The sequence below is a fragment of the Nelumbo nucifera genome, chromosome 3 (assembly GCF_055504915.1).
Source record: "Nelumbo nucifera cultivar China Antique chromosome 3, China Antique-T2T, whole genome shotgun sequence".
In the NCBI taxonomy this organism is placed as follows: Eukaryota; Viridiplantae; Streptophyta; class Magnoliopsida; order Proteales; family Nelumbonaceae; genus Nelumbo; species Nelumbo nucifera.
In genome coordinates this window covers 4641668-4657313 of record NC_142651.1, presented here as the reverse complement: position 1 = coordinate 4657313, position 15646 = coordinate 4641668, and the positions used below count along the sequence as shown (strand labels likewise).

Genomic DNA, 15646 nt, shown 5'->3' with positions numbered 1-15646 from the left:
GCTGGAGTTTGGAAGAATAGAGGAGAGAAAACAAGTATTGCTGGAGCAGATTGAGGAATTGGACATGAAGGAAGAGAGAGGATCCTTTGGAGAGGAAGAAAGGAAGATGGGATGGGATCTAAGGAGGCATATGGAGGATATCCTGGTTAAGGAGGAAATTAGTTAGAGGCAAAAATCCAGGTGTAAGTGGCTAAAGGAGGGAGATAGAAACACCAGATTTTCCCATTCAATGGCAAATGGGAGGAGAAAAAAGAATTTCATATCTAAGTTGGAAGTTGAAGGAACAGTTTTGTCCCACCCAATAGCAGAGGCCTTGGTAAACCATTTCAAATCTATTTTTAGAAGGCCTTTGGATGAGAGAGTGTGGTTGGAGGGATTGGAATGGCCGACTCTAAGTGCAGAGAAAAGAGAGTGGTTAGAAAAGAGTTTTGATCTAGTGGAGATAAAGGAAGCAGTATTCTCAATGGATAGGACAAAAGCTCTGGGTCCAGATGGCTTCACAATGGCATTCTATCAGGATTGTTGGGATATTGTGGAGAATGATCTTAGGTCAGTTTTCGAGGAGTTTCACAGAAGGGGAATAATTAATCCGGGTTTGAAATCAACTTTCATTGCTTTGGTCCCAAAGAAGAAAGAGGCATCACAACCAAAGGATTTTAGACCTATCAATCTGGTGAATAGCTTGTATAAAAATATTGCAAAAGTGTTGCCTCTCAGGATAAAGAAGGTCCTTCCCGCTATTATTGCACCCAACCAAGGTGCTTTTTTGGAGGGAAGAGAGATCACTGATCAGATCCTCATTGCAAATGAGAGTCTGGAGAGCCTTAGGAAATCGAAGAAGAAGGGAGTGATATGCAAACTAGATTTGGAGAAGGATTACGACCTAGTTGATTGGTCCTTCCTGTTGGAGGTATTGAGAAGTTTTGTCATTATTCTATCTTGGTGAATGGAACTGTGGTTGACCTCTTTCCTGTTTTGAGAGGTATAAGACATGGAGACCCACTCTCCCCCTTTCTTTACACCCTGATTGCCGATGTACTTGGGAGATTGATCCATAGAGCAAACTCGAGGAATTTGATAAAATGGTGGCGAGTAGGAAGGGAGGAGGTTCTTCTGACACATCTACAGTTTGCAGATGACACAATTTTGTTTTGTGAAGGAGGGGACATAAATTGGATCCGGAACTTAAAATTGGCAATACAACTCTTTGAGCAGATATCTAACCTCAAGGTGAACTTTGATAAGAGTTGTATGGTGGGAGTGAATGTGGAGGAAAGGGAGTTAAGGGAATATGCAGGTGAGTTAGGTTGTACAATCTCGAATTGGCCCTTGACAAACTTGGGCCTCCCTTTAGGAGATAATCCTAAGAATGTAAGCTTCTAGAATCTGGTAATGGAGAGGTTTGAGAAGAGGCTTGCGTCTTGGAAGAGAAATTATCTTTCCTTAGGAGGGAGAGTCGCTCTGATTAGGTCTACCCTAGCTAACCTACCTGTCTACTATCTGTTAGTGTTTAAGATCCCTTCTAAGGTCTCCAATTTCTTGGAAAAATTAATAAGGAATTTTTTGTGGGAGCCTGGAGAAGAGAAGAGAGATCATAGGGTGAGTTGGGAGGTGGTAACTAGGTGTAAAAAACTAGGAGGCCTTGGGATTGGTAACATCAAGAAAAGAAATATGGCCTTGCTAGGAAAATGGTTGTAGAGGTTTACAAATGAAAGGGATAAATTGTGGACTAAGATTGTGGCTAGCATACATGGGCTTGAAGAAAATGGCTGGGATCATAGAATTGTGGCAAGGGCTACAGCTACTTCTCCTTGGAAATCCATTCACAATCTGCTTCTAGTTTTTTCCCCTTGGACCAGGTATGGTCTAAACTCTGGTAACCGAATAGAGTTCTAGAAACAACTTTGGGTTGGGGATGCACCTCTGAAGGACCAGTTTCCCTCCCTGTATGCTCTGTCAGATTTGAAAAATGAACCTATCTCTTCTTTCTTAGGTCCTTCAGACTCCACTTCTAGTTTTGGGTGAAACCTAGGCCTGTGAAGGGCAATTAGGGATACAAACCTGGACAGCATTTTACCTTTGCTAGCCATCCTTGAGAATGTTTTCCTAGATCCTAACAAGACACCAGAATTTGGACCTCTTCCACCTCAGGTACTTTCTCTTGTGCTTCGTTTTTTGAAACTTAACTCAGCCTTTTGTCCCTATTGGGTTGTCCTTTCCGGCTAAGGAAATTTGGAGCAAGCCTATTCCTCCTAGGGTTGGTATTTTTTGTTGGGAAATTTTCCTGGAAAGAATAAACACAATTGACTTACTTCAGAGAAAGAGACCCAACTATTGTCTACTTCCTAATAGATGTTCTCTTTGTAAAGCTAATGGAGAATCTGGTTACCACCTCATGGTCTCTTGTAAGGTTACTAAAACTGTATGGGAGTGGGTTTTTTCCCGCCTTGGGTGTTCTTGGAATCCTCCCGAGAGTGTCCAAAGTTTGTTCTCTCCTTCGTTTTTCAGATGCCCTAAGAAGGAGGGAAGATTATGTGGAGTATTATGGCAACCGTGTGTTGGTCCCTATAGGAAGAAAGAAATTCACGAATTTTTTCAAACAAGGAAAGAACCCTGGAAGAACTGTTAGACCTGAGACTTGTTAAGAAATTGGAAAGAGGTAGATACCACTGCTCCATGCAAGAGGACTCTTAGTCCCTCTTGGTCCCCTCCTCCCTCCGGATTTATAAAATTGAATTTTGATGGCAGTAGTTTAAGGAATCCAGGGCCCTATGGGATTGGGGGAGTATTCAAGAATGAGGAAGGGATTGTTATTGCTTTGTTCTCAGGCCCTATTGGAGAAGGTGACTCTCTTAGGGCTGAGATCCTTGCAGCGCTGGAAGGAATTCAAAGAGCAAGGGAATTAAATATCAACCGTTTGATCCTGGAAGGTGATTCAAAGGTGGTGGTTAGTTGGTTGAAGAAAGAGGACAGTGCATTGTGGAGCTACAACAATGAAAAGAAAAAGTTCTTATGGCTGTGTAGGGACATTGAGATACAATACAGCTGGGTGAAGAGGAATGCCAACTCATTTGCGGATGGGTTGGCCAAGCAAGGTGTGAATAGGGAGTCGATCTTTTGGGCTAATTTTTAATTTTCTTTCATTGTATTCGGTTGATGGGGAGCTAAGACATTTTATCTCCCCCTTTTGTATCTAAAGTTTCACAATTTTCATATGATTAATAAAGCTGTTGTTATTGATCAAAAGTACAGTTGCCAACCTTCCTACATATTTTCTCTCCCTTTTCCCATTCCAGAGAAGGTGGAAAAAAATGGAAAGAATTCAAAGAGAGTTAATGTGGAAGGGGCAGGGAGAAGAAAATAAGTTCACCTGATTGATAGGAATAAGACTGCTTTCCAAAGGAGGAAGAAGGTCTTGAATTAGGATATTGAAAGTGATGAATAAAACATTGCTGGGAACTGGAACTGGCAATATAGTTTAGTTGGAAGCTGGTAGAGGCAGCTAATTAAAGCTAAACATGGCTCAAGAAATCAGAACTGGGACCTGGGTCAGGCACACACAATATACAGTTTTCAATGTGGGAGAGCATTGAAAAATCTTACAACTCCATTAAGGGTACCAACAAGAAGGTTTAGGGAAAAAATTCACTTCTGGCTGGATACATAGTTTAATAACAGGCCAATCTAGTTAATCTTTGCAAATCTATTCGAAATGACAAGCAAGTGGTGAACGCTTAACCCTTTGAAGTGGCTAATGATACTCTGACATGGGTGCCTTGGTTTTACAAAAATCTCTTTTTCCCCTTCAAGATCGTGAGGTTGATGAGGTAGGAAATCTTATGCTCAAACTTCAAGGCAGCAGCTGAACCATGGTTCCAGTGATTGCAGAATTTGGGAATGGCGAAAAGTGGTTTTTTTTTTGTTGTATTTTTTGCTAGACAATTAAGTCCAGCAGGAATTGCCTCTTTCCCACATAAAGGTGTTTGGAGGGGCTCTGGCACCTTCTAAAATTGCATTCAGGTTGTGGACAACAGTTTTAGGTAAAACTTTAACCAGGGACAAGCACAGTAGTCAAGGAGTGGAGATATCTGTTTTCTGTTGCTCTACGTGCAATTGAAATAGACAATCATCTGTTTTTACATTCCCCAATTGCATACAAGACCTGGACTTATAGCCTTTTGTTCATCAAACTTTGCTGGACCTCCCCACAATCATTTAAGGAGCTGATGGAGAGTTGGTTGGTGCAAGGCCTTAATCAGCAGGGGTGATGTGATCAGTTGGGATGGAAGGAAACAGAATAGGTTTTGAGGGAAAGGTTTCTCAGGAAGAGAATATTCTGAAAGATTTCTTGCTGGACAGAGTGTTTAAAGATACTCCTGTGCATGCCATTCTCTCTGGACAATCTATTTTTGGGTTTTAATCTGGGTGCTTGTCTTTTTGGATGTGCCTTCTGGGCCTGTTTTTAACAGTTTCTCATTGTATCTGGACAGTTTGTGCTTTCTTACCTTCTTTTTTCTTATCAATACATTTACATTTTAAATAATAATAATAATAATAATAATAATAATAATATATGATAAAGAACCAAGAGAGAGTTCAAAAAATCAACAGGGTTAGGAACATAAAGAAATTAAGCATTTCAATCTAACGGTCTACATGAAACACTAGGAGAGAAGTAAATCAGAACACAAAAGGGAAGAGTGCAAAAATTACTCCTATTAATGACTGAAACAGTTCCAGAAATGGAGTAATGATTTTAAAGTTGACAGAATTCATACCCTTCACAAAGTCAAAAAAGGTTGTGAACCAAGAATGCATTCCAATATTTGGAAAACGCAAATAAAATGGCATGAGTAAGAAGATAACAATAGGAAGACTGTGAAGTACCAAAGCTTCCTGTCTTGAGTAGAATATCTGAAATAAATAAAATAAAATAAATAAGACATATGGTGCTTAATTGTCATCATTTGACATTTTATATTCTAAAATCATACAGCATTTTATGACATTTCTCATAAAACATTTTTACTTATATCAACTGGAAAGCATGTTAGGGTAGAAAAATGTGACAGTAGATGTGAAACATTTATACCATTATAGCAATACAAGTTAACCAAGGGATATAACACAGTTACGACTAAGTTTACATACCATAACCCATGATAAGTAATCAAAGAAAATGGCATGATCATCCTTGGTTTTGTTGTCTGCAACTGCAAGCGCAATTCTTTCATGAGCATTTTGCAGCTTAGACGAATTTGCAAAGGCCTTGATTACACTGAACAGATTCTCTCCCCGTGCTTGGATACTACCTGGTCTGGTTTAGAGGAGTTTGTACTATCAGAGAAAATAATCAGTGGCAAGAAGGTCTAATAAACAATGGTTTTCTGCTAATTGTTCAGCCCACGGACATGGTGGGATCCATGAAAAGACACTATAAAATAAAGTTTGGCTTGTCTTTTCATATTGATGTTTAAATTTAGAAACAAAAAGGCATGTGTACCAAAATAGCACTTGTAATGCATACAATAGTCTATCCGCAGTATCATGAGATGTATGATAGAAATAGCCACCAAGAAGAAAGATGATATCCAGTCCAGGAATGTTGCCATAATCTTCAGCAAATATTCTGTAATCAGTATCCCCAGGAATAACAGGAAAAACATCCTGCACGTAGAAATAATTGCTTGCAAGGTTACCATTCTAACTTACAAATTGACACAAAACAAGCAGCCAAGCAATAAATATGAAAGAAGGGGGGGGGGGGGGGGGGGGGGGGGGGGGGGGGGGGGGAAAGAAGCATCACCACACCTTTTTCTTGAGGAATCAGAATAAAAATTTTCATTAAAAGAAAAAAAGATTCATACAACCCAGGGAATGTTAAGATAACACCCAACCGCAGCCTTAAACATATAAGGTCAACACTACAAGGGATAAATTAAGAGACAAGGAACTGATCAAGATTACAAGTCTGTAACTCAAGAAAATTCCAAAAATCCCCCCCCCTGCTCTGCTAGTCTGATGAAATTCTGGATGCACCAGAATCCAATCGGACACCAAATTTTCAACCATAGCTAACAGCCTTCCAATGTTCTTCTGTTTGTTCTCAAATAATCTTCTATTTCTCTCATTCCATAAAACCCAGCAGACTGCAAAAGGGATGCAACTCCACACAATCCTTTCTTTCTTGCACCCATTAAATCTTGGCCAAGGGGAGAACAACTCTGCTGTAGCCAAAGGCTGAAAATGCTCATTCCAAAGAGGAAGTAGAAAATTCTCCACATGAAATGGGCAATCCTGCAAGAGTAGAACAAGTGGAAGACTGTCTCCTCATCCAAACCCAAGCAACAAATCATGCAAGTTTGGTTAAGGAGAAAGTGCAAGCTGATAACTCTTGTGCCAGCACATCTTATTGTCAAAGTTCAAAATACAACTTTCTTTTCTTTTTTTTTTCTTTTGATAGTAAATAAAAGAAAATTCCATTGAAAAGCCAAAAGATTACAATGAAAACTAGAGTGATGAGTTGGCACCCAAGATACAAGAGAAGTTACAACAGAACTGATAGGAAGGATAGTTTATTTTGCTGCAATCTGTTGTAATTCAAGAGTTTACCAAAAAACCACCTCAAAAGCACTTTTATCTATCCCCAAAAAATTCTGGTAATGCCAAAATCCAGTTGATAACTAGATTGCCTACATCAGCACATATTTTGTCTAATTTCCTTTCTCTTGCCTTCAAAAATCCTTCTATTTTACTTTTTTTAAATTCCTCAACCAACTGCAAATATGATACAAGCTCCAGAAGATCTTTGCTTTTCTGCTACATAGAATCCTTGGCCACTTATAGAAAGACTTCATCTGAACTGTGGAGCTGAGGGATCTTAATCAAGAATAAGGAAATAACTCCATAAAAGGTTGCCATGTTGCAGAATATGAAGAGGTACCTTGCACCTTCACTACTGTTACACATGAAGCAAAGACTTGTCAAAATGAAGCCTCTTCTCTTCAGATAGTCAGCCATGAGGATGCTGTTCAAGCGAAGCAAAAACCTCCACCCAAGGAGGAATAGGATTTCTCCAAATCCCCTTAATATTTGAGGCCTCCACCCAATCTTTGAGATTTATAGTACAGAAAGATTTTCCTCTGAACCCATTAGAGCACTCTTTCCACCATCTCACATCATCTTCCAAAGGAAATATCTGTTGTTCATTAAGCTTATCCAATAGCAAGGTACATTCTTCTAACTCCCAATCCAACAGTGGTCTTCTAAAAGTAAAGCACCAAACTCCAGCTCCTTCCTCACCTCAAAAAGCTGATCAATATTGATGTTTTTGCCACTCAGACTATACAATCTTGGGCAAAGGTCATAAAGCTTTCCCAACCAACACCGTTCATTTTTCAAAACCTCGCCCTAGAACCCTCCCCCACCCTAAACTTTTTAAAGGGGTGAAGGTTGGAGAGGCTAAGTAAAAGAAGAAAGATTGCATGGTGTGTGATTCCTGTGGCTATTTTTTGAGTTACATGGCAGGAGAGAAATGGGAGAGTATTCCAAACAGGGAGAGCTCAGTTGACTAAGTTGTTCAGAAAACAGTAGGAAAACTGTAATCATGGTTAGCTATCAAGAACATTTTAAAGGGAGGAGCTATAACTCCTGTACATGACAATCTTTTTTTCAAACAGTCAGAGATAGTCTCTTTCTAATAATTGGGGAGCTTTCCTAGACCTCTCAATGAAAGATGGTCAATTGAAGGTCTTGATTAGGAGATATTGGGAAACGATCAAGTAGAGTTCCTAGAAGGAAGTTTCGAGGAGGAAATTAAGGAAGCAGTTTTTTTAATTGACAGATCTAAAGCACCAGGGCCCGACGGATTTACAATGGCTTTCTACCAGGATTGTTGGGAGATTATCAAAGATAACTTGATCAGAGTTTTCTGGGAATTCCATAGGAGGGGCAAAATCATCCCGGGAATAAATTCAACTTTCACAGCTCTGGTCCCTAAGAAAATTGGTGCTGCCCATCCTAAAGACTTCCGGCCCATCAATCTGGTTACAAGCATTTACAAGATAATTGCTAAGGTTCTGGCTCTTAGAGTGAAGAAGGTCATCCCTCCACTTATTTCTCAATTTCAAGGGCCTTTGTTCAGGATAGGCAAATTGTAGATCAAATCCTAATTGCTAAATGAATGTGTTGAGGCTCAAAAGAGATCAAGAAAGAGAGGAATTGTGGTTAAGCTGGACGTGAAGAAAGCTCATGATCTTGTGGATTGGGAGTTTTTGATTAAGATCCTAAGAAGCAGTGGTTTTGGAGAGTGGTGGTGCAAATGGATCAAAGGGTGCTTGCAGTCTACTCATTACTCAATTCTTGTCAATGGATCGGTAGTTGATTTCTTTGCAGGGATTCGAGGTCTTAGACAAGGTGATCCACTGCCTCCCTTCTTATTTGCACTGGTAGCTGAGGTGCTTAGCAAATTGATCTTAAAAGCCAATAAATTGAGCTTGATTAAGGGCTGGTCAGTTGGGAGAGATAGAATCCAGGCAACGGATTTACAATTTGCAGATGTTAGACAGTGTATGCCCTTAGCTCCAATCTGATTGATGTACATATACATTTATTGTAAATGAATAAAAGTACATTACTATTTCATGTTGATATTGGTATGTTTCTGTGAAATTACCCCTTAAACTGGACACTTATGAGACTCGTGTTAGTTTAGAACGTTCTCAGTCGTTGGATAGACTTGGGGAGTTTATCCAACCAAGGCTGACACTGATGTGCTGCCAAAGAAGTTGGGGCAGCTTGTCTCAGCTACAAGTGTTAGACCCAAAGCACATGTAGTGTGTGTTTGGTTTAAACACTGAACCCGAACCATTTTCCAGTTATACCCTAGACCTTGGAGATTGATGGGCAAAACTGGAAAGTTACACATAACCCCTACACTTGATTATGGTACTACACTAGGTGTTGGATTGGGTTGTCTTTGATGTGCCAATCAGTGAGATCCATTGAGGGTCAAAACCTAGGTATGTTGGGGCAGTCTAAGAATTCATCTGAGTGGGTGATCATAGTGATAGGATCGGCCCCTTTGTCGGACAAAGTGAATGATAGGGTTTACACTCTCTCTAATGGAAACCTAAACTGCCGGCAATGGATTTCAACTGTGTTTGAGATTTGGTTTTGCAAAATATATTTATATGATATATTATGTTTGCAAAAGGTTTTAATTCCCGGGATCCATCCAAGTAGAGAGTGTGGCGTTGCACCTTGCAGCCAGGGGAGAGGTCCTTCCCTGTCGGGCAATGTTTGATCATTATGGGCCGAGAGGTTAAGTGTAAGAGGCCATTACAGGGCTGATTACCTGATGGGCTTTATCTTACTTAAGTCCATTATCCTTGGGTCTTCATAGGATGGTTGAATTCAAAGATCATTTAAGTGTAAATGTTGGGCCCATTTTGAGCCCATAGTAATGTTCTTAGGGGTTCATTGTGTTTAGTAGTGAATTCGGCCAGGCCTTTTCTAGAGGTTGGGCCGAACCCATGTGGACTTATGTAAGGTCATTGTGGGGTCCCACGCCATACAAATCAGGCCTAAGTTGGCCATGCAACGCCCTTGGGTCATGAGCCTTATAGCTGATGGGCCTAAAGCCCATAATTAATATGATTAATTAAGTTGTCACATCACAACTTAAGTTGTCATGTGACATGGGGCAAATCTGGGTTTGGAAATGGGTATGGAGCACCTATCCTCTTAAGAGGATAAGGCTTATCTCTTAACAAAGTCCAGATCCAAATTAGATTTGGATAATCTCCTAATTTGATTAGGAGAAGTGCTCCATAAAGAGATAAAAGAAGAGGGCGAACTGAACAAGAATACCTCTCAATTCTGCTCTCTCTCTCTTCTTCTTTTTTCCAAGAAACCCTAGTTCAACTACAGCTTATTTGGGATTGATAGAGATCAGTTTTCCTCTGAGTTTTACAAGAAAAATCCAAAGGAATTTTGTGCTCACCTCCCCAATTCAATCCAAGCAATTGGATTGCAGTTTTGCTGAAAACTGCGTTGTTGAACCGGCTTCAGGAGTACATTGCACCATCTTCAGTGGAGGCTGGTTTTAGGACTGATTTGGGTGTGAACTTCCACCTTGGGATCTGCATTTGTGGTATTCGTATCAGGTATACATCTCCCTTTTTGGTTGGTTTCATATCTGATCCGGTTCAGTGCAAGACTGATCCTGAAAAATGCAGTTTTTCAAAACATAGGGAATTCGATTCCCGGAAGGATTAGGAAACTTTTGAAATTTCGCCCAGCCATCTAGCATGGTTCGGCCATCCATATGATGGATCCTAACCCTTCCTTCAGATGACATTCTGGTAATTTGTGAAGGGGACAATAGAGTTGGTGTGGAAAACTTGAAGTTGGTAGTGGATCTATTTGAAAGGGTCTCCAATTTGAGGATTAACTGGAATAAAAGTGTGGTGATCGAAACCAATGTGCATGAAGAAGTGTTGAGGGATATGGCAAGTCACTTGGGATGTGAAAAAGGAAATTGGCTTATCAAGTACCTAAGGTTACCACTTGGTGACAACCCCAACTCTTTGACTTTTTGGAATTCAGTGGTAGAAAGGTTTGAGAAGAGATTAGTTGGGTGGAAGAGCAATTACATCTCATTAGATGGGAGGATAACTTTGACCGAATCTAGCTTTTTTTTTATTAATAACAACAATTTCATTAATTAGACTATGAATATAGTACAAGCAAGGAGGTAAAAATTCTTAACTCCCCCTAGTGAGGCCAAAGCCCCAAACAAAATCTAAAATTACAATTGAGCCCAAAATAAAGCTTCCCTACCCACCCCAATTTTTGCTAACTCATCAGCAAATGGGTTAGCAGATCTCTTCACCCAACTGAACTTAACTTCCATGTCCTTGACCAGCCACTTAAACTTTGTAGAGAACATTGATGTGGACCCCAGTAGTCAATCAAGACTACAATCAGTCTTGAATTCAAAGAAAAGAAAGAAGGAAGAAATTTCATAAGAGAAGAAGAAGAGAGGGAGAAAAGAGAAGAAGCACACGAAGAGATTTTGAAAGGAGAGAGAGGGTTGATCAGTAGATCTACCGACCCACTCTTAATATTTATATATGTTGACTAATTGTAAAAGGGCTGAATTTCCCTTATTGCTTACATGGCAAATAAACTAATAATAAAGCTGAAATAACAAACTGAAATAACTACTAACTAACACTGACATAACTAACAAAAAATATGCTGCCATACGAACACAGTGGAGACCATAGCAATGGGGTCCACATCAGTGTTCTTTACACTCCCCCTCAAGTTGGGAATAGATATTTGTCATTCCCAACTTGCATAGGTCTGCCTCTAACTTCTTCCTTGGAACAGCCTTGGTGAGAAGATCTGCGAGCTGCATGCTGGAGGTGATATATGGGAGACACACTTCTTGAGACGAAACGCTTTCTCTGACAAAATATCAGTCGACTTCGATATACTTAGTTCTGCCATGCTGTACCGGATTATGAGCTATATTAATAGCAGCCTGATTATCACAATACAACATTAAGGGCTTCTCATAAGCAATACCCAACTCCTCAAATAATGACTCCAGCCATAGGATTTCAGCCACACCATTAGCCATAGATCTATATTCAGCTTCAGCACTAGAACGAGAAACAACACTTTGTTTCTTACTCCTCCAAGAGACAATGTTACCTCCTGCAAAGGCATAATATCCAGAGGTAGACCTTCTATCATCAACACTCCTAGTCCAATCAGCATCTGTATAAACCTCTATCTTCATGTGATCATTATTCTTGAATAATATACCTCTACCTGGACATCTCTTCAAGTATGCTAATATCCTCTCAACTACAAGGAGTTGAGTAGTTCTAGGAGAGTGCATATATTGACTGACAACGCTGACTGCATAACTGATGTCTGGTCGTGTGAGACAAAGATAGAGGAGTTTCCCAACTAACCATTGGAACATAGCTTTGTCTTCAAGTGGCTCTCTACCCTCTGCATTGATCTTGTGATTCTATTCAATAGGTGTATCTACAGGCTTAACACCCAACTTTCCAGTTTCTTCCAATAGATCTAGAACATACTTCCTTTGAGAAATAAAAATCCCATGTTTAGATCTAGCAACCTCAATACCCAAGAAGTATCGTAGCTCTCTCAGATCTTTCACCTCAAACTCTTGATGGAGTTGTTTAAGAGACTCAATCTTATACAGCAAGCAAAGTCAAGGATGAGTCCACTCTTTTAATGAACAATGTATGGCCTAACTGGGCCTGTACATAGCCGAATTTTTCAAGGGCTTGTCTAAATCTATCAAACCAAGCTCTGGGGGACTACTTTAGTCCATACAAGGCTTTATTCAACCGGCAAACCTTCTTTCCTGTCTCTGCATCACAAAATCCAGGAGGTAACTACATGTAGACTTATTCCTGTAAGTCTCCATTGAGGAAGGCATTTTTAACATCCATCTGGAACAAGGGCCAAGAGTAACTAGCTGAAAGGGATAACAAAATTCTAATAGTGGTCATCTTTGCTACTAGAGCAAAAGTCTCCAAGTAGTCTATACCATAAGTTTGAGTAAATCCGTTTGCAACTAATCGGGCCTTATACCTTTCAATGGAACCGTCAGCATTATGTTTCACAGTAAATACCCATCTACATCCAATCGGTTTCTTTCCTTTATGCTGGTCAACTAGCTCCCAAGTATTATTCCTCAGAAGAGCATCCATTTCAACCTTCATTGCATCTTTCCACTCAGGAACTGACAAGGCTTCCTGCACTATTCTGGGAATAGGAATATCAGCAATGGATGTGAGAAGGGACCTATAAGAGGGGGAGAGGCGATCATAGGACAGGAACTGGGAAATGCAGTGAGTTGTGGATGTGGTGCAACACTGTTTGCCTTTACGGACTACAATGGGGAGGTCAAGGTCATCCAAAGGAAGTAAAGTAGCAACAGTGGAAGGTAACTCAGTGGGCCCTGGATCTGGATCTGCAGAAGGAACTGGGGCTGGCCTGGACTGCTGATGACCGAAATCAACCTGCCTCCACCGTCTGTGATAGACTCACAAATCCTGACACCTCTAACAACCCTCCCCATTACATCCCTCATCACTCAATGGAACAAGTAAAGGAACTTCTGATGAGTTAACCCCACTCTCACTACTCTCCCCCTGAGGAGAAACCCTAGGGTAATAGGGTATCTCCTCAAAGAAAGTGACATCCATCGAGACAAATCTCCTCCCAGAAGTAGGGTCATAGCAGCAATAACCCTTTTAAGTTTGTGCATAACCGAGAAAAATACATTTGGAGGCCTTAGGATCAAATTTGGAACGATGAGGTCCAAGAATCTGAACAAAGCAAGTGCAACCAAAGGTTTTAAGGGAAACAGTAAACAATTCTTTATCAAGGTATAGAAGGGTAAATGGAGGTGTCATGTCAAGAACCCATGAAGGAACTCGATTAATGAGATACACTACTGTAAGAATTGCATCTCCCCATAAACGAATAGGCACATTGGAGTTAAACATAATACTTCTAGCCACCTCCAATATGTGCCTATTCTTCCTCTCAGCAACCCCATTCTGCTGCGGTGTATAAGGACAAGTACTCTGGTGAATAATCCCATGATCAAGCAAATAAGAGGCTAATGGGTTGGTAAAGTATTCTTTCGTATTATCAGATCTAAAGATTTTGATTTTGACCCCAAACTGGGTTAAAATCATCTGATGAAAAATCTGGGTCAAAGCATGAACCTCATCTTGAGAACGTATAAGGTAAACCCAAGAAAAACGGGTATAGTCATCAACAAACAACAAGAAATATATGTATCCCCCCATAGAAGTGATGTGATATGGGCCCCAAACATTGGTATGCACAATATCAAAAGAATTACTACTTCTTTTATTACTCAAGGAATAAGATGTTCTACAATGCTTTGCAAGCTCACAACTCTCACATTTCAAATTTGACATCTAAACAGACTCAAATAAATTTGGAAACAAACTCTTCAAAGACCGGAAGGATAAATGACCCAACCGATTATGCCAAAGCATAACCTAACTAACAGACTGAGAAACAAAAGACTTCCTATCTTCACGATCTTCCCAATGAGAACTCTCTCCAAGCAGATAGATCTCATTCGTCTCACGGTCAGTCCCAATCACCTTCCTTGTCTCCAAGTCCTGAAAAACACATCGGTCGGGGAAAAAAGTTACAGAACAATTGTGATGTTTTGTAGAACTACTGACTGAAAGCAAGTTAGTATCAAGCTTAGGAACATGCAGAACTAAAGATAAGAAAATGGTATTAGACAACTTGATGTCTCCCTTGCCAGAAATGGGAACAAGGGAACCATCAGCAATGGACACTTTATCTCTACCAGAAGATAAGTGATAGGTAGTGAACAGTGATGGCAAACTAGTCATATGGTCAGATGCACCTGAGTCTATTACCCAACAATGTTCAGTGTTACCTGGAGCTGAAGCATGGTAAGCTGAGGCCCGAGTACCTGAATGAGCAAAGGCTGATGTGGAAGGAGCTGATGGTGGCTAAGATGATTGAGCTGAATTCCCAACTTCCTTTTCCAACTGAGTTAGGGCAGCCCGGGCAGCAGCTAGGGTGTCTAGAGGCATGTCTTTTGTGCCCGATGAGGATACAGAATCGGTATTAACAGCCATATGAGCATTACCCCTTTTGTTCCTCAGTTTTGTTGGAACCAGATGAGGGTGCAACTTCCAACATGTGTCTTTAGTATGCTTAGGTTTCTTGCAATGTTCACACACTAGATCCCGCTTATCTTCCTTCTTTATATCCTTCTCCGTATCACCCCTAGACTTAGGTTTAATTGCTGCTAAGGCTAGTGGGAAGGGATGATGCTACATCATAACCTTTCTCCTAGTCTCTTCACTATGCACTAAGGAGTAGGCTTGACTCTCCGTATCACCCCCAGACTTAGGTTTAACTACTGCTAAGGCTGGTGGGAAGGGCCGATGCTGCATCATAACCTTTCTCCTAGTCTGTTCACTATGCACTAAGGATTAGACTTGAGATAAGGTCACACTGTCCCTTGTTAGTATTTGTTGTCTCACAATATCATAGTCAGGATTCAAACCAGCTAGGAATTCAAAAACCCTATTAGTTTCAACTTGCTTTCTATGAGTATGTGCATCCTTCTAACTTTCCCACTCAAGTGTTTCTAGGTGGTCAATTTCATGCCACAAAGATTTCAAGGTAGAGAAGTAAATCGAGACTGGTTTCTCTCCTTGCTTAAGGTTGTTAACCTCACACTTCAATTCATAAGCTCTAGCAACATTAAGGGGTTGGCAGTAAGTCTCTTTCAAGACATCCCAGATTTCCTTGGTTGTTTTTTCCCACAAATAGTTTTGGCTGATATGTGGCTGAATAGAGTTGCACAGCCATGTCATAACCAAATAGTTCTCCTAAACCCATTTGGTACAAGTTTGGTCCTCCTTAGTTGGTTCTTTCACATCTTCCAACAAGTAGCTAAGTTTTCCTCTACCCCCAATGGCCATCATGGCCGATTGAGCCCATTCCAAGTAGTTTGATCCATCAAACTCCACAGTTGTAATCTGAAAGGCATTCTCAGACATGT

General features: G+C 40.4%; 1 protein-coding gene across 3 annotated transcripts in view; it reads right to left on the bottom strand.

Moving 5' to 3' along the window:
• The window catches only part of LOC104592909 (Zn-dependent exopeptidases superfamily protein), a 65968-nt gene that overhangs the window by 35229 nt on the left and 15093 nt on the right, over nucleotides 1-15646 (bottom strand). For all 3 annotated transcript variants that reach the window (XM_088901254.1, XM_088901253.1, XM_010252452.2), the window contains exons 8-10: nucleotides 5528-5667; nucleotides 5152-5317; nucleotides 4779-4914 (exon numbers count right to left, since the gene is read on the bottom strand). In XM_088901254.1, coding sequence (XP_088757380.1) covers nucleotides 4779-4914; nucleotides 5152-5317; nucleotides 5528-5667 — 442 coding nt within the window. The remainder of the gene's footprint in view (nucleotides 1-4778; nucleotides 4915-5151; nucleotides 5318-5527; nucleotides 5668-15646) is intronic.